Raw genomic sequence first — 19,307 nt, 5'->3', positions numbered from 1 at the left:
GTAAAAAATTGTTCGTAAATTATTATTTTATTAAATGGAAAAATCACTTTAATTCATGACCAGAATTAATTTTATAAAAAAAAGAGAAAATTACACAGTTGTTTTAATTTTAACTTTAATTTGAAATTTAGCAATAAAAAATATAAAAATATAAAAGGTAATCAACATGGCTAGCTATAAGATCCAGCTCACGATTGATGTTTTCACTTTAATTTTTTTTCTATAAAACCTTACAAAAAAAAAACAATTTTTTCTATCAATCTAGCTTGAATTAATTTTGTTTAACCCATTAAACAAGACTGGATTCTAAAAATGCACTCATTTTTTAGCAGTAAATTTGACTAAGAAAATATTTAGGAGTACGATAACTGTTTGGTTTAAGAGATTTTTTTATTTAAAAATATATCAAAATAATATTTTTTAAAAATTATCTTTAATATTAATATATATTTAAAAGTATTAAAAAATCAATTTTTTATAAAACATGGTTTCAATAATCACATTTTCTACTTGGATCCGAAAGGATAAAGAATGAAGTTTTGATCAAATCTGAAGTATCACGGTCGAGACACCAAAAAATGTCTCCTTAATCGTCCTGTGTCCAAGTGTGATTTCAAACACAAGCCACCCAAATGCATCATTAGCCCGTGAGGATCCACGCAAACGTTTGCGTGAAAAAAGAACTGTCCATGTCCTGCGCTTCCCTCAGGAACGCTTCCATCTCAAGCAAGGCATTGCACCAGACGCCATCCTGCGAGTACCAGCTGAACAAAATTGTGTTTTTTTTTAAATGTAAGATGCTCACAAGAGGAAGAGGAGATAATATTTTTTAATATAAAATAAAATAATTTTTTAAATTTAGTTGTTTATATTATATATAGTTACCTTTACATTAATTTAAATTTATATTTTTTTAGGTTTTAAATTAATCAAGTTAATTTGTGTAACTCAAGAACTAATTTTTTATCGAGTCAATCTTGGACTGAATTTAATAATTATAATAGGTTTTATTTTTTAAAATAATCTTTCACTTGTAAATAATATTTTTTTATTTTTAATATTAACATAATATAAAAAATTAAAAAAAATCGAGTATAATATCAAACAGTTACTTAAGCTACAGGACAACCACTGACTCTGCCTGTGGGTTTTAACCTATTTTATTACGGTTCATCCTCCACTAAATTATTATTATTATTATTTAAAACAAAAGCAAAAGCTGTCTCTTTCATGCAATAGTCTCTCTCTCTCCCCCTCCTTTTATCAACCCACCTCCTTTTATGTACATCATCACCTCTCTCTCTCTCTCTCTCTCTCTCACTCAAAAATCAAATTCCATCTTTACCATATACTCCATTATTCTTAATTTCTTTATAGGAACCATATAATAATAGTAATTCATTGAGTTTTATTAATAAAATTAAAGTGAATTAAACCAAAACAATCAAAGATAATAATACTGTTTTAAAAAATCATTAATTTCGCTCTCTTTCCTTCGTTTCCACTCCCTTCCCTACTACATCAGAAAGAAAGAGGATAAAAAAAAAAAAAAAAGCAGACCTAACCGAATCCATAAAGCTTTTCTTCCTGCCTGTCCCTCACTTTCCTCTCTTCTCTCCCTTCGCCAAATCTCCATTTCATCCCTCCGTCTTCCTCTAATTTACATTCTCTACACTTCAACCTCTCCCTCTCTCTCTCTCTCTCTAATTATCTATTTCTAATTACATATAGATTGTATCAGTCTGTTAGGGTTCAAAATCAAGCAAAGCTCAAAATCAATGGTGTCGGAGGATGAGTTCGATATGCAAGACGCGGCTGCAGAATCGGCGGATGATGATTTCTACAGTGGCGGAGAAGAAGATGGATTCGACAGCGACGATGCTGACGTCGCCGATTACGAGTTCATCGATAACGACTCGGATGATTCCGATGACCTCATCTCTCATCGCTACCAGGTACTTCTTACTCATAATGGAAACTCTGTAATTATCATCCCAATTTGATGCCATCTGTTGCTGTACTTTTTTAAGCTGTGATTTATGTAGTTATCAGTAAAGTTCGATTCGTAGTTATCAGTAAAGTTCGATTCTTTTTTGTCAAATCCTTACATTTTTGGCATGAATTTGTGATGAAGCTCTTTTCTTCGTTTTGTTTAATGTGATAGCAAAACTATACAATTTTGAGTGAAGGAGATATACGACAGCGACAGGATGATGATATTATGAGGATAGCTACTGTGCTTTCCATTACAAAGGTTGCCGCCATTATACTTCTCCGGTACTATAACTGGTAAGGCAATGATTGACATAGTTTCGGATTGATATTATGGTGTTTTTTGTTTGTTTGAATGAGTAATATGAGCTTTTTGGTTTGTGGGTTTTCATCTTAGTGAAAAATATTTGTATTTTCTGTGGATTTGTAGGAGTGTGAGTAAAGTGCACGATGAATGGTTTGCGGATGAGGAAAAAGTTCGAAGGGCTGTTGGTTTATTGGAGGAACCGGTTGTTCGATTTCAGGATGGTAGAGAAGTAAGCATTTCATGTCTTGTTTGTTTGCTTTCTTTGATTATGTTTTATTTGCGAATTTGTTGTGATTAATGTTCCTGTTCTTCCAGATGACTTGCGGGATTTGTTTTGAAACTTATCCTTCTGATAGATTACGTGCTGCTGTATGTGGTCATCCATTTTGCAATTCATGCTGGGCAGGTGTGTTATATCCCAACAACATAGAAGCCTCATCTTTGCTAGTTTCATTGTAAGGTTATTCTAGACATTGCAATGGAAATTTTTTTACTCCCATGTTCCTGCCTCATTTGATACGTTTGTGAAACTATGGTGGTTTTGCATAAAAGATGTGATTTATTTCCATAAACATCCAAAATCATATTACCTTTTAAGCATCTTTCGCATTGTTGACTACAATGCTTGTTATGTTCTGAGCATTTTAGCAAGTCAAAAGTATCTCTTTGCTAAACTTTATTATGCAAAATTAAACATACTTGGTTTTGGGCTTTGAATTATTTGGTGGCATTCCTAATATCTAAAGAGTTGGCAGCAGATGTGGGGGTGCAGGGCAATAATTATTTTTTTGGCCCTGCTAGACTTCTTGTTAGAGATATTTGTAAATATTTTCCCTATCAGTTTTGGAATTCATAGTGAAGATGTGTTATTTTGAATGTCAGCTGGAGTTCATCATTAATTCAAGGGCGGCTTACTGTTATCAGGAGCTGATTAATGAATATATGTGCAAAAAAACTCCTTGTTAGAGATATTTTTCTTTTTTCACTGTTCTTTTCATTTATCTGGGGTGTATAGTGCAAAAAAATGTTATTATATGTGAGCAATTAGAGGTGACATGTTCTAGCATTTTCTTCTAAGTGAGGATAAGGTGTTCTCATTTCCAGGTGGTTTTTGAAGTCTACTGTATATTTATTGAGCTCAGAGTTACATGTGGACCACAAATGGAGGAACTGTGGCGGTCAAGTTGTTGAATATAGGGTAGAGTTGTTCTATCTTTCATGGGACTGTTATCCATATTTTTTGACATTTCACCTTTTTTTTAATATAAATTATACCATCAAAGAGGATGAGATAAATTGAGAAGGTTGGAAGAAGTATTTCAGGGTGAGTCTAGGGAAGAAAGTTTATTTTCTCCAGTTGGATTCTTTATGATTTAGTAATAGTCATGGTGTTTATGTCAAAACATCTAGTTTTTGAAATCTTAATGGGCACCGGGAAGAAATTTACTATGTCAGAATTATAGTGGTTCTGTTGTATAAGTTGTTATGTGATAGCAATTGAAAAAGATTCCAAAAGTTCAGATGTAATTGTTGTGTAGGAAAAATGGAAATTGCTTCTTTGTGTATATGCTCATGAAACTGTTAAACTAATGACAGGGAAGATTGCTTTTCTAGCTTATGTTGTTGAAATACAGCAATGACAGTTTTAGCTCACTGCACATGCTAGAACTCATATCAACATTTTAAATTTTGCTGGTTTAATTTAACCTTTATACTTACATTTTTTTTAAATGTTATCTTCAATTTTTCCTTTTTAGGTTACATCAGCACAGCCATTAATGATGGTCCTGGATGTTTGATGTTGCGATGCCCTGATCCATCTTGTAATGCTGCAGTTGATCAAGATATGATTATTGCATTGACTTCTAGTGAAGACAGAGATAAATATTGTCGTTATTTCATAAGATCTTATATTGAGGACAATAGAAAGGTAATTCTGCATTCTGAAATTTGCATGCATGTACAGTAACACCTTTTCTTTTATACTATATTGTTCCTTTGACCTAAGATTTAGCTTTGATGACGCTAGGTGCGAAAGAGTAAAGATTTTCTGTGATCATAAACCAAAACATGAGCCTTTTTTTAGTTGTGTTTGGAAATGATCAATAAACATCAAGATAATAAATTGTCTACTTGAATAATTAAAACGATAAAAAATAAGTTTTATTTCTTTACCAGTATTTGGTTGTGCATGCTATTTTTCCACACTACGTAGCCGTTACGGTTGTGACTTTGCTTTGGGACTAGTGAGTAAGGCCATTTTGTTTTTTTTTGCTCCAAACATGCCTTACATTAGAGCTTTCTGATAATTTTAATTTGTGACCTAGGATCAGGGATTGGAAAATTTGTACTTTTAGGATTCAGCTTAGTGGGGAGCTGAAGTCAGGGTTTACAGTTTGATTTGTCAGGCTCTGCATCAAATTTTGATTCTGATTCTATATTTGCTATTCTTTAACTACTTATCTTTGAGTTTAGTGTTGTCTGAATCATTCCCACAATAAAATGATAATGACAGTCATCTTTTTATGCATTTTATGACCGCACATGAAACCAGGAAAACTTGGCCTGTTTATTGTGAACCCCTTTTTTATGCAGTGTAATGAATATTATTTGGGTTATTTTGTAGACCAAATGGTGCCCTGCTCCTGGCTGTGATTATGCTGTGGATTTTATTGTTGGCAGTGGGAGCTATGATGTCATCTGCCGCTGCACATACAGCTTTTGCTGGAATGTGAGTCTCCTTGAGTTTCTTGCAGTTCTCTGAGAAACATTATTTTTCTTAATAGTTTTGTATTTGTGAACATCTGATTGTTCCTTTTCTTGGCATTGTATCTCATAGGGAATTAATTTTGCAGTGTACTGAGGAAGCTCACCGTCCTGTTGATTGTGCTACTGTGGCCAAGTGGATACTGAAGAACAGCGCTGAGTCTGAAAATATGAACTGGTATGGAACATGAGTACTGCACATAGAGCTGTTCTTTTTTAATCATTCATTAGTTTGGTGGCTGGATATCCGTGAAGGACTACATGGTGTTTGTTGGATAAATAGGAATGTAACTTAGGGCATGGGATGTGGGACTGGATAGCTATCACATTTCTGAAGAGTTTGGCCATAACTGCACATATTTTACCCAGCTCTCTTATTTGACTGCTTCAAGAACTAGCACTCGTGATAGGAAGTTGATATTGTGATAGAGTTTTATTGATGTGGCAAAAGTCAGTACTATCCATTTGGAGTCAACTGGGCTTTATACAAAAAATTAATCAGTGTTGTGATCCATGCGGCATGTGATGTTTTGCTTTTTGAGGTTGCAGGCAGAGAGTTTTCATGTCCCCAGTTAATGGCTTTAGGTCAAGGTAAAGATAACCAAAAGCAGAAACCTTCAAAAGTGGAAACTCATTGTGATTTGTATTGTTTCCCAAAAATGACCAGTTCCTAACTGCAGATAAGTTTGTTGATAGATAATATGACAAGAGATGGAATTGCAATTTAATTTTTCAGATAAATCTATGTTGTAGATTAACCTAGCAACTATCAGTTTGAGTGCAATGCAAGCACACATGATGCACTTGCGTATCAGCATGTGATTTGTGTGAAGTTTTACTTACCTTCATACAAGATAATAATTAGGTCTTCAGGATGTCTCCCGATATGTTTCAAAAGTTTTATATCCCCTAACGGTAAATTATTTGTTCATTGAATTTCAGGATATTGGCTAATTCCAAGCCTTGCCCGAAATGCAAGCGACCGATTGAGAAAAACCAAGGCTGTATGCATATTACATGCACACCACCTTGCAAATTTGAGTTTTGTTGGTAAGATAGCACAAAAGTTGTGCTTTCTCCCTCTCCGTCTCCCTTTCCCTCAACCAGGCAATCTTATTCTGTATGCCTTGGCAACATCAAAATTCCTTTGTTACAGAATTGCACTATCACAACCTCATTTTCTATTTAAATCTGGCATCATTTCTCTCCAGGAACAGATTTGATGATTTAGTGCATCTTTTTAATCTTAATAATAACACCATGAACTCAGTAAGAGATCAGCTTATATGATTTAAATGCCTATATCTGTATCAGTGTTTGTTTTAAACTTCCTCTCTGCTTTCTTCTCCTTAAAATAAATAAAAGAAAGAAAGAAAGCTATTTGCCTGGGCATTTCTAAGCACCCCCATTTTGTTACATGTGATTGCAGGCTTTGCCTTGGTGCATGGTCAGATCATGGAGAGAAGACTGGTGGTTTTTATGCATGTAACCGTTATGAGACTGCAAAGCAAGAGGGAGTGGTATGCTGATTATTTGTCATCAGACATTTTGCATGTCTTCTGATAATTCTGAAGTAGACTTGTATAGTCATCTGATGTTGCATCAATTGGTTCTTCCTGTTGCAGTATGACGAGGCTGAGAAGCGAAGAGAAATGGCTAAAAACTCCCTGGAGAGATACACTCATTATTATGAAAGATGGGCAACCAACCAAACAGTAAGTACAAGCAGCTGACCTTTTTACATGGAAACTTATTCCTCATGATATTGTCTTATCTCTCTGTTATAAGGTGACCTCCAGATCATTTGTTTGGATCATTTGTTTGTTGACATATTGAACAGAAAACTTTCTAGGAAGCACTGTTTAAACTTTGTGATATTCGTAGAAATATCTTTGGTGGAGATGACCCTAAACTTTTAGGATGAACTTTGGTCATTAAAACTGGAGTCATTTTGAGGAAACATGAACTTTGGGTGAAATATGAAACTGAGGAATGGATATAGAGGATTAGAGTTTGGAGCATTCTTGTTTTGAGATTTTTGTTTGAGAGCTCTAATTAGCTTCCTTTGCTTGATGGAAAAGTCAATTCATTCTGTGTCCCATTTTTGGTAATTCTCCCAAATTTTGTTGAAATGTGCGTTGCTCTGATTGATAATATTTGTAACCTCCTGTCTGCTTATTCATCACATGAACATCACGGGATGGCCTGGAGACCTGTCAGTTGATCAGAGGAAGTCTGAAACACATGAGCTTCATCGCATAAGAAAATAATCCCAGTAAATTTCATTTAAACTGTTTCTAAGGACATGAACCTAAAATCAAAATAAAAAAAAATAAAAAAAATCCTAAAACCCATATTAATCGAAAGATTAACTTCAAAAAACCAAGTCACCAAAATAATTGCTCCAATGATTCCAAGAATGACAGCTCAAACAGGGAAGAGATTGGAGATCTAGTAGCTGCACAAACTTGTATTGATTAAATATAATCAATGGATCAAGTGGCTACTGTTTTCTACTTGGTAATGCTATGATTTCTTAGTATTTCTTAATATTTTGTGTGATATTGCATTCCTAATCTCACTAGACACATTACAAATCTGAATCCTTGGCATTTCCAAATTTAATTCCTAATTTTTCTGTTCTCCCTGCAGTCTCGGCAGAAGGCACTGGCAGACCTACAGCAAATGCAAAATGTACATGTAAGCACTACTTACTGTTGCTGGTCAGCAATCCTAGCAGTGTTGATTCCTTGAGAGTAATTTTTACTGGAAGGCATAACTTGTTGATCAGTGGATTGTTTTCCTTAAGTTGCTTTGGGTAATGTCAACCTAGATGTTGTGGTAGCAACCCAGAAACATGAAGCCATAAAATTATCATTTCCTCTTTGGAAATATCTCCGGATTATTGGGCACCCCCACTAGATACCATGCTTGTGGAATTGTTACAGATTTATTGTAGAATCAATTTTAATCATGGATGATTGCACCTTCTTGAGCAATTTGAAGTTGATCATATTCCCTTAGGGAACCCGTGATATACATGGGTACATACAAGCATATTGATTTTGTGTTTTTGTAGCTTGAGAAGCTGAGTGACATACAATGCCAACCTGAGTCACAGCTGAAGTTCATAATAGAGGCCTGGCTACAGGTAAGTGGTCCTGTATGAGTACAAATATGTCTATTTCTTGTTGAGCAATGCTAAGCATATTTAAAGTTTGTACTAAAATATACTTGACAACACTACGTTTATAATATAGGATAGTTTTTCAAAAAATGGGATGCAAATCTTTTCACTTTTAATGACACAATTATAATTTTGGAATGGAATGTTTGGTGTACCAGTCACAAAATGCCATGTCATTTAGTGGAAAAATAGTAGTAAAGTTTAAGTTCTGTAGAATGATTCTTTTTTGTTTGTTTTTGTGTGATATTATTTGTTGCCTGTCTGCAGATAGTTGAATGTAGGAGAGTTCTAAAATGGACCTATGCCTATGGATACTATTTGCCTGAGCATGAACATGCCAAGAGACTTTTCTTCGAGTATTTACAAGGTAGGTCATTTTTTTCTATTCAATGCAGACAGTTCAACCCTTCTGTGTTTTGATTAATGCCATTTACACAGGTGAGGCCGAGTCTGGATTGGAACGACTGCATCAATGTGCAGAGAAGGAGCTTCAGATTTACCTAAATGCAGAGGGCCCGTCGAAAGATTTTAATGAGTTCCGCACTAAACTTGCTGGGTTGACCAGGTATTTTTATTTTTATATTTAGATTGAAACGTTGCTAGAAAAATAGTTTTTTTTATGAGTAACTTAGCCCAAATCAGAACCTGTAGGAATCAGTCAAAGTATTCTTGGCGGAGAGGGGACTGAAAATTACTTATTTGTCTTTCTCCTGTCCTTGCTTATTGAATTTTTAGTTGATGGATTTTCTTTGTTATTGTTTTTCTGTGAAGTGTAACTAGGAACTACTTTGAGAATTTAGTCCGGGCTCTAGAGAATGGTCTATCAGATGTGGATTCCCATGGTGCATGCAGCAGAATGGCAAGCTCGAAGAGCTTGGGAGGTGGTAGCAGTAGGGCAAGAGCTGGTAGAGGCAAGGGCTCAACATCTAGGTCAAGTGGCCCTAGTAGAAACATTGATGAGCCAGGCCACTGGTCCTGTGAATATTGCACCTTTGCAAATATCAAGCCGGCTACCATTTGTGCAATGTGCCAACAACGTCGGTAAATCTCATTTCCTACTAGATTGGCCACCCGGATGAGTCATCAGCTTGGCCTCTTTCCCTGTTCAGTTGTAGCAAGGAAGACCCTTACAAGCATTGCTGGGGAAAGTGCAAAATGGGCTCTTTTGATCTCTCGGTTGCAAAACCTGAACTGCAAAAATAGAGAACAGAAATATGAGGAAAGGGTGGCAAGGGAAAGAAAACACATCTCGTTGTCTGTCTTGTTTCTGGAATCAGCTGTATATAGTTTATGTGATCGTTTCCATGTTAAGTTATAAGGGTATGATGAATCAGGATCCATGCAAAGTGCATTCATCTGTAATCTTATGATCATTTATTGATGTTACCAGTAGCTGTTCTTAGTGCTTTCAAGTGCTTTGTACAAGTAAAAATCAACTTGGGGGACAATAGGCTTGCATTGCCCCAGGTAGAATGAAATAAACATATGTCGCACCATTAATCTTGACTTGGATCTGGCAGACAAACAGCCTTATTGTGTAATATTTATATGCTTATAATATATTTTTAACTCTTGGTTTCTCCCTATGCCTCCTTTCTTTTTCAATAATCTGATGTCGCGTAGTTTCTTCCATTCGTGGCGCGACTCCATTTAGTCTGTCGGTATGCTATCTAGGATGTTTTCATCAATATTCGTCACGAACTAGAAGCATGCTTCGTCTAGTCGATCAGGTTATGCTCACAGATAATTCATCCCCGGTGGATGTTTTGTCTGTACAACGAATAGTAAGCCTTTGCAGCTGAGTAATATGAGCAGCAAAATGAAGACACAGCAAACCAGCCGGAGAGATCATTAGTTTTGTCACAACTCTGCAAATTCAGATATTTAAAGGCAAGTTACCCTATCGAAGGAGAGGTATTTCCCGGCATGTTGCAGTCTTGGGCAAAGTTCCATGGAAGGAGATGCTTTTTGCAACAAATGGACATGAGTAGATAAGCAATCAAATGCCCTTGACAAGTGCGCAAAAGCATGTTTCCCTTTATAGATGCCCCAATAAAGATAGAACGACACAGGATTTGGTCTGTCGAAACTGAAGTGCAATTACTCTTCTCTTAAAACGCTACGAAAAGCATGGTCCATGACAACCTCATGATCCACCTGTTATCTTTACGCTTGTTATTATGCAAAAATAATGTGCATTCCCTTTCTTTCTTTCTTTTAGAAACTAAGTAATGTTGAGGACAAAATAATCATCTGAATCAAAAATAAATAAATTGCAACAGTACTTCGATTGAAAATTTAGGCATGAAAACGTTGTTACTCCATTCCTCGTAACTTGCTTGCAATCGTATTAGTCATGCACTAAAAACTGTAACTTCCTATCCTAGAAAGCCAAACATAAGTCAACTAGGAAGTCTCTTGATCGCATACCATCCAGGGCCGGCTACCATAAACATGTCAGTCCTCCACACACTTGTTTTTGCTCAACAATTTGCATCTTCAAATAGCTTGAAGTCAAGTGTAGTGTCAATCTATGTCATCCCGCCTCTCCCGTGTGTCCTGTGGTAACTAATAAAAAATTGCCTTCTGATTCGATGGTGCTGAGCAAGGCTTACTTTGGGCAGAGAGTTCATTGAATACTTCTGGTTTTGTATACGGCATAAGCCAACAGCAATGGAATTGCAAGGCTATACACTGGAAAGTGAAGCAATGGGTTCATTTCATATGCTTTTATGAGAACTCTGCAATTCTGTGAGACAAGCAACCAAAGTTAGAAAAGAGATGAGATGATCAAATCTAATAAACTGCCATCCAGCGTTTTTATACGTTTCCAAATTCAAGGCGGGTTGCTTGCATGATTCAAAGTACAGTCATTTTACCATGCACTCAAGCATATCATATCCGATCATATTCGATGGGATTTTGAATAAGTATCATTTCCAAATTGGTTACCGGAATAAGAGGTATAATCCTTAAAAAGCAATGAAAAAATGGCTTGGTCATTAATAAAAATTTTCCTAACTCCATAAGCCAATACTCTACTTACATTATGTAACAATCATCGCTGACTAAGCAATTAGTGGTTTACTGGTTTAGTAATCCATCACTTTCAACTTTCTAGTAAAATAATGGCAGTGGCTACTACTACGTGATGAGACGCAATGCATGCATTTTTTGTAGGCACGATGTGCACATATAATAGAACAGAGTTGATACTCACCATAAAATGTTTCCAACAAATCGCGAAGCAAACCACCAAGAGAATTTTCCGAAACAACCTCTCCACGAAAAGAAATTTAGATATTCTACATCTTTGATTATCATACTTTACTGGTCTCTTATTCTTCTGACTAGAATCATCATCTACTTTCTTGCCTGAAAGTGATAGAAAATGCTCTTTGTAGATACCTCTTTCAGCAGCCAATGCTCCAGCAACCAACATAGAAGGTATAACCACAAAGAAGAAATGGGAAAGCACAACCAGCATAATACTGGAGATCCAATATACTCGTGTTTTTCACTGTTATTGAAATTTTTCACAACTCATCCCATGTAGGTCATGTACCCCCTGTTCTCACCATCAGTGAAAACTTGCCCAATATGCCTGGGACATGAAATAAGGTAGATCAAGTATCCTAAAATACCAAACCACACCACAGGAATCCTGCAGAACCCAAGCTATACAATTTATTAAGCCTTTTTCACAAATGGAGGTCTTGTAAGAGCACTGCTCCTTAGAGAAAATGAGGCAAATTTTTGGAATGAGAAGAATGGAGAGCATTAAATATATAGCAGACCAGAATATTGGGTAGTACAAGGCAGCCCATTGACAACCCATGACACAAAATTCCTTCCATGTCCATGAGATCCTAGCACTTGGACCATTTACAGAAAATGGCCTTAGTTCAGACAAAGTTGATCTTCCCATTGCATCAGTTACTTCGATTTGCAGCCAAAATCTATCAGGAGATGGATCCTCAAAGGCTTTATAATTCCATGCAGCTGCATAAATGTCTCCCCTTGATACATCCTTCACAAACTTGGTCATGGTTGTCACCATGATCAAATGGGGACTTCCTGGTCTTGTGTCATAGATCCTAGCCACAACTGACATAATTGGAGAAATGGAAAACACTATACATCTGATTGTTTTGAAAGAAAAAGGGACCATATGTTGACATTCATACATCTGATGGAATAAAGATGTTGACATGAAGCGGGAGTCTAGTGGAAATGTGGGCAACACAATGGTTTTTTCGGTTCCTGATTTGAAGTCAATGTCAGGCATGAAACATGCCCTCTGTCAACAGCCATAATTCGCATGCCTCTACTTTTCCTCCAATCACCTATCTCCCACTCCCAGAACTCCTTAAGTGGTGGCGCTAGAGATGAACAGTTTTTAGCTCTCTCAAAGGTTTTTGGTGCCACGGACATATGATATGGTACTAGTAACAAGAAATATATGATATGGTATTAGTATAGAGCCCGACAAATCCAACATCAACTAAGTAATAAACTTTTTTTATAATTAATAATATGATAACCATTGAGTTTTATATATTTATATTTTAATTTAATATTAATATTTTATTTATTTCTTGTGAGAGGGTCGAGAGGTCATATTTTATTTCCGTAATACTAATGAAGAAAATAAAGTTTATATCATAGCATCTAGGTAGTTAAATATTTGGTACACTGAACTTAAAATCTTTGGAGAAAAGTTAATTCTTGATAGTGTCATGATATAGAATAAGACCACTCAGGCTAGGGTAAAAGCTAGATCCGGCCGTGCTATTGATGAATTTGAATCATCCAGTAAATGACATAGGTATAAATAGATAGATGAGTTATATTTATATATTTTAAAATTTTCATATTCATTTTGCATGTATATATGATATTTTTTTTTTTGCATTCTTTGGCTACTTGTGATCTGGAATATGAGAATATGCTAAATTTAGTTAAAATTTGTTGATTGTGGTTATTATAGTTTTTTACAGTTTTTTTTTAAGTTGGATAAAATTTTGAATATAGTTCCTATGTAGAAGAAACTCAGTTCAAATTTTAATAAAATTAAAAATATTTCAACTCTCTAAAATCATAAAATAAATAAAAACTTTGTATTAATAAAAACTATAATTTCATTAATTTGTTTAAGCTTAAAACATAAAAATGACCTAAAAACTTCGTTAACTAAAATAATCTAATTATTTTGGTTATAGTCTAATTATTTTGTTAGATATCTGGTTGTTTTTTAAAACGATTTCATTAAGAATATCACGATTCATAACTACCACATTTTATTAATGTGATGGTTCTAAAATAAAATATATATTAAATATTATGTTTCTGAATCGTGATATTTTAAACTGTGTTATTTCATCAAAAAAAATTTATTTTATGATATTTTAACATTTAATTATATCTTGGGTAATAATTGCCTAATTTATCAATTTCTTTTCAACATTATACTTGAGTAAATTATAAATTGGATCCTCATATTTGAAAATAAAACAAAATAATCCTTTTACTTAACCAATTTTGATAGCTAAATTTGGTTGTATTTTATTCAAAAACACATATCGTTTTATCATGAATATTTTAATATTATGAATTTATTTTATATCCTTTTTATTTATTAAAATGAAAAATAAAAATAGAAAATATCATAAAATGGACTAAATTATAAATTTATTTAAAAACATAAAGATTGAATATATAGTTTCAAAACTACGAGAGCTAATTGATTATATTTATAAACTATAAGGACTAAGCTATAAGTGACTCCGTTTCATTTTCTTTATTTTTCGGGCGCTTTTCCTCTAGAACCAGACACACAAATAGCATTGCAGAGAAGCCAGAAATTTGGAGAGAAACTCCAAAACTTGAAACTTTCTCCTCAAAATTATCACCCAAAGGTTAGGGTTTTACTTACTTCTTGAATTCATTATTTTATTTATCGATTCAATCTTTCCAATTGATTAAAAACATTAATGGGTCTTTTCGTAGATTTGTGGTATAGTTTTTTACTTCATATTATCTGAATGCTGCAATGGAGGTATTAGCATCGAAAGTTTGAGAAGTTTCTAAATTTCTTACAAGGGCCTAAATTTTATAATTGTAAATTTGAGGAGCACTTATTGAATTGAAGATTTTAGCAATCACAATGATTGTACATTGGGTATAAATGTTATATGGAAATGGATGGTTTAACTGCTTCTAAATTATGATTCTTAGTTCTTGATGGCATGTCAAGTGGGAGCAAGAATGCTGCAGTCAGGTTTATCAGTAATGGTGAATGAAGTCTCTGAAAGAACTTGTATAACCATTGCAACTTGGGCAATGCAGAACAGGAACAGTGAGCCCAGTTTTAGCGGACAGGCATCAAAGATTGGCATAAAGTTTGTGCCTTTTCAAAAGACGAGGTACATTTTAAAGTTTGTAGACATATTTGTTGTCGAAGAGCTATTTTCTTGTGAATCCAGGAACATTGAATAGTCTAATCATAATATTTGGAATCAGTATCTCATTTTTGTTGGCATTGTTTGCGTTTCATCATAGTGCTGTTGTTTTGTAGCCATTGAACCCTCACTCTAGAGTATCAATATGAAGAACAGTTGACATAAATGGTGATTAGTGGTGTTCGATAATTATATCTCCCAACAAAAGGGTCTACATGAAAGCAGAGTTATCATGTCACTTGCACAATCAATTAATCAGTTTTGGAAAATTCTTTTGGCCTTGGAAGTCTGATTAATATGAGCTAGTCCATTCCTCAGTTTATCGCACATCCAATTGATTTTGGAACAATTCAGAAACTTACTAAATATGTTCATTCAGTCTTTTATGGTTTCCACAATGCTCGTACAGTAAGACTTGTGTTTTTACTTGTTGCTGCTGCTGCTGCTGTTGTTTTTCTCGCCAAATTGGTCCTATGATTGTATAGTTAAGTTGTAGTATTCATGATTGTACTCAACTGCCTCATTCCAGTTCTGCTGTGGCAAGTCGGATGTTGCTTTCATTCTTATGAGCTTTTTATAAGAAGTTCAATTTTTCATCCCGTGTAATTTAAATCTCTAACAATGTTGTATCTGGCTTTGGCTTCCGATTTGCTCAGCCACATCTCATTATTATCATGGCTTTGGCCTTCACTGTACCAAAACAGGTTTCAGCTGAGAAGACAAGGTTGGAGAATAGCCTTTGCCTTGGACACTGGTGGGCTGCCTGGAAATGGGGGGCAAGAGAACGTCAATAGTGATAGTCCTCCTGGTCTTGGTGGAACTCGGTTAGGCAGGATAGTAAGTGCAGGTGGCAGACAGCTACTAGAAAAGCTGAATTCAGCAAGAAAAAACTTCCCCATGAAAATATTTCTCCTCCTATTAGGTTTTTATACAGCAAATGCGCTGGCTACAATACTCGGACAGACAGGTGACTGGGATGTATTGGTTGCAGGCATTGTGGTTGCTGCCATTGAGGGGATTGGTATGCTTATGTATAAAAAACCCTCTTCCCTATCTACCAGGAGGCTGCAATATTTTGTAGCGATGATGAACTATTGGAAAGCCGGTGTTTGCTTAGGCCTCTTTGTGGATGCCTTTAAATTAGGTAGCTAAATGCCTTCCAACCATTCCTTTGTTAACCTTCTTAGGTTCTTTCTATATCCACATTTGCGCGAGAATCTTTATTCTTGTTGTTTATTGTACATAGAAATCAATTTGATGTAATTTGTTGGAATCGATTAGATTCAATCCAATGTGAGAGGTGCTAGCAAACTTAGGTTGATGAAAGAGATAGGATTCTGTGACTTGTTTATCTTGATGAGGTGGTATCATCAAAAGGACATGTAGTTAAGTAAGGAGCCAGGCAGGAAAATGATACTGTATTTAATTTTAATTTGGGAGCGGTGACAAATGTTTAATTTTTTTTTACATGGTGAATTCCTATACAGATTTTGGGTAAAACTTCAAAGAAAATGCGGCTTTAACTTCTTTTTGGGTGCTTTGTTCTTGTTCGTTGTCCATAGGATTCTGAAATGATTGATCATCTCCAGTTTTAAGTTTACTTATTGTCTATGCCTCAGAAGAGATGTGCCTTTCAAAACCATCCGACGAGTTTGCATATCTGGTGCTCTATATGGGAAGCCTATCCTCTCTTGGGTGAGATTCTGTGTAAGAGAATTAGATGTGCTTTTCTGCTCAAATCTTCCATTTAAATTTAAATATATAAACTGAATGAAGACTTTGAAGTGTTTAATTGTTTTCAAAGCTCAATAAATAAACCAAATGCTTGATGTATAGAATTCCGTGAAGGCAGTCATTATCATTTTCGCTATATCCATTCGGAGGTATTATTCTGAAAATGATTCTCTTGTTTCACTGTATTGTACACCCTAAAGCGGAGAGCAAAACAATTATCTTTCCCGATATGGCATATAATTTCTCAAAAAATAAAAAAAGGTATGAAATAAAATTTCGCTCTGATTTCCATACAGGTCGTGATATATCTGGATCTCAATTTGAACTATATCTGATCCATGTTATTTCTCTGATCAGTAAGATTCGCTATAATTAATTAGCTTATGGAAGACATTTACATGCAGATGCCCGTATTTGATGGTATATAAACTGCAGAGTGCTGAGGTCTGCTGAGGTCTTCACAACATACCACTCTAATCGCTAAAACTCAACTTAAACTTGTTAAAATAATTAAGATTAAATATAAAAAAAAGGCTAGAATTCTGAATAATCTGTATATTATGAATGCTTAACTTTGATCTAAATAAAAATAAAGTATATATAGATTAAATTGAAAGTACTATTCTACCCTTAATAAATAAGACTACATAAATATTATTTAACATCTCCCCTCAAACTCAGGATACGGCAGCTACGAGCATCGAGAGTTTGCCAACTAGAAAACAAAAACGAGAGATAGAATGTGCCTTGGTGAAAAAATCTGCAATTTGCAAGGAAGAAGGAACAAAAGGCAAAGCAATGGTGCCATGCTTGAGATGATGACGAGTAAGATGACAATCGATCTCAATGTGCTTAGTTCGCTCATGAAAAACCGAGTTGTGAGCAATCTGAATAGAACTCTGGTTGTCACAATACATAGGAGTAGGATGAGAAAAGGAAACTCCCATATCAGCAAGTAACTAACATAACCAAACAATTTCTTTGGTAGTAGATGTCATGGCACGATATTCTGCTTCGGTGGACGATTGAGAAATAATAGATTGTTTCTTGCTTTTCCAAGAAATAAGAGAATCACCTAAAAAGATACAGAACCCGGTAACAGACTTGCGATCTGTGGGATTACTACCATGATCAGCATCAGAGTATCCACGCAACTCCAAGGAAGAGGTGGATAAAAGTAAAAGACTCTGAAAAACTGTACCCTAAAGATATCGCAAAATACGAAGAACAGCTGCCCAGTGAACAGTAGTAGGAGAAGCAACAAACTGACTAATAACATGAACAACATATGCAATATCTGGACGAGTAATGGTGAGATATACCAAACTCCCAACAATAGTACGGTATAAAGTAGGATCTATCAAAGGTAAACCATCAGAAGAAGAGTACCTTGCGTTAACCTCAATGGGAGAATCTACAGTTTTGTTATCAGTAAGTCTAGCCCGCTCAAGAATATCTGCAAACATATTTTGACTGAGAAAGAAGGTAACCTCTAGGTGAGTATGCTATCTCAATACCTAGGAAATATCGAAGATAACCCAAATCCTTCATTTCAAATCGTCTAGCCAACTCTGTCTTCAAAACTGAAATACCATCAATGTCATCACCAGTAATAATCATGTCATTAACATATAAAGACAGAATGATACGACCTGCATCAATGCACTTAATAAAAAGAGCAGAATCATGACTGCTAGGAACAAAGCCAAGGGATAAGATCACAATAGAGAATTTCTCAAACCAAGCAATATGTCTTATGCAACCGGGGCAAATGTCTCCTCATAATTCATACCATATTGTTGAGAATATCCTTTTGCAACCAGCCTAGCTTTGTATCTCTCAATAGACTCATCAGAATTGGTTTTAATCTTATACACCCAACGACAACCAACAACACTTTTACCAGGAGGTAGAGGAACCAGATCCCAAGTATTTGTCTTATACAAAATAGAAAGTTCCTCATCCATAGCTTCCTGCCAAAGTGGATCAAGAATTGCCTCTTTATAGGAAGAGGGCTCAAAGAGACAATGAATAGAAGCTAAAAAAGAAGTAAATGATGAAGAATAACAAGAATAAGCAAAATCTGGTAGTTTTGTGGACTTACGAATGCGGATGGACTGACGTGGAGGTGGATTCACAATCTCAGATGAAGCTTGAAGGGCTGTAGATGAGAATAGAGCTTCAGGTATGCTAGAGAGTAAAGTACCAGTACCTGTAGAGTTATGAGTACAAATTGATCGAACATGGGGAGAGGTATCATTACCAGAATCCTCAGAAAAGGGATCTATATGAATAATATCAGATTTAGTCATGTTATGAGTAGTGGATGGAATAGAAAAGAAAGGTATGTGCTCAAGAAAGACAACATGACGAGACACATAAAGTTTCTGAGTTATTGGATTAAAACAACGATACCCCTTTTTACCTTCACCATAACCTAAAAAGACACAAACAACGGATCGAGAGGATAACTTACTGCGTTCTACATGAGGACGAAGAACGAAACAAGTACAACCAAAGACTCTAAATGAGGAATAATCAGGGACATACCCATATAACTTTTCAAAAGGAGATAGACCCGAACTATGAGAAGATGGAATTGTATTAATCAAACTTACTGCAGTAAGAACAACTTCTCCCAAAAACTCACTAGGAACAAAAGCAGACAACAAGAGAGAATGAGCAGTTTCAACAATATGCCTATATTTTCTTTCAGCAACACCACTTTGCTCAGGAGTATCTGTACATGAAGTTTGGTGGATGGTTCCATCTAAGGCAAGCAGTTGGCAAAATTTATTAGAGGTGTATTCCCCACCCAAATCACACCTAAAACATTTAATCATGGCAGAATGTTGAGTTT

The 19,307-nt window shown here is 35.2% G+C and overlaps 2 protein-coding genes and 1 pseudogene across 2 annotated transcripts; 2 read left to right on the top strand and 1 right to left on the bottom strand.

Annotated features, from left to right (window-relative positions):
• Positions 1-1,462: 1,462 nt before the first annotated feature.
• Positions 1,463-9,833, top strand: LOC105113806 (probable E3 ubiquitin-protein ligase ARI8). The gene is made up of 16 exons (XM_011010164.1): positions 1,463-1,955; positions 2,165-2,289; positions 2,423-2,528; positions 2,615-2,705; positions 4,057-4,229; positions 4,926-5,030; positions 5,155-5,243; positions 6,008-6,115; positions 6,495-6,585; positions 6,691-6,780; positions 7,718-7,765; positions 8,145-8,216; positions 8,520-8,619; positions 8,691-8,817; positions 9,024-9,293; positions 9,362-9,833. The coding sequence occupies exons 1-16, from the start codon at positions 1,779-1,781 to the stop codon at positions 9,453-9,455; spliced, it is 1,866 nt and encodes a 621-aa protein (XP_011008466.1). The 5' UTR covers positions 1,463-1,778; the 3' UTR covers positions 9,456-9,833.
• A 600-nt stretch (positions 9,834-10,433) lies between these two features.
• On the bottom strand, positions 10,434-12,686 carry LOC105127990 (putative metallophosphoesterase At3g03305; annotated as a pseudogene).
• A 1,366-nt stretch (positions 12,687-14,052) lies between these two features.
• NPQ7 (antigen receptor-like protein (DUF565)) lies at positions 14,053-16,225 on the top strand. The gene is made up of 3 exons (XM_011009310.1): positions 14,053-14,170; positions 14,490-14,677; positions 15,370-16,225. The coding sequence occupies exons 2-3, from the start codon at positions 14,496-14,498 to the stop codon at positions 15,863-15,865; spliced, it is 678 nt and encodes a 225-aa protein (XP_011007612.1). The 5' UTR covers positions 14,053-14,170; positions 14,490-14,495; the 3' UTR covers positions 15,866-16,225.
• Positions 16,226-19,307: the final 3,082 nt, after the last annotated feature.

The sequence above is a fragment of the Populus euphratica genome, unplaced genomic scaffold, assembly GCF_000495115.2.
Source record: "Populus euphratica unplaced genomic scaffold, PopEup_1.0 scaffold1.1, whole genome shotgun sequence".
NCBI classification, from domain to species: Eukaryota; Viridiplantae; Streptophyta; class Magnoliopsida; order Malpighiales; family Salicaceae; genus Populus; species Populus euphratica.
This window is presented reverse-complemented; position numbering and strand designations above follow the sequence as displayed.

Coding starts and splice junctions, on each gene's coding strand:
- LOC105113806 (XM_011010164.1), top strand. CDS start 1,779: ATGGTGTCGGAGGATGAGTTCGATATGCAAGACGCGGCTGCAGAATCG. Junction 4,230..4,925: donor ATATTGAGGACAATAGAAAG/GTAATTCTGCAT, acceptor GTTATTTTGTAG/ACCAAATGGTGCCCTGCTCC. Junction 6,781..7,717: donor GATGGGCAACCAACCAAACA/GTAAGTACAAGC, acceptor TTCTCCCTGCAG/TCTCGGCAGAAGGCACTGGC.
- NPQ7 (XM_011009310.1), top strand. CDS start 14,496: ATGGCATGTCAAGTGGGAGCAAGAATGCTGCAGTCAGGTTTATCAGTA. Junction 14,678..15,369: donor GTGCCTTTTCAAAAGACGAG/GTACATTTTAAA, acceptor CGATTTGCTCAG/CCACATCTCATTATTATCAT.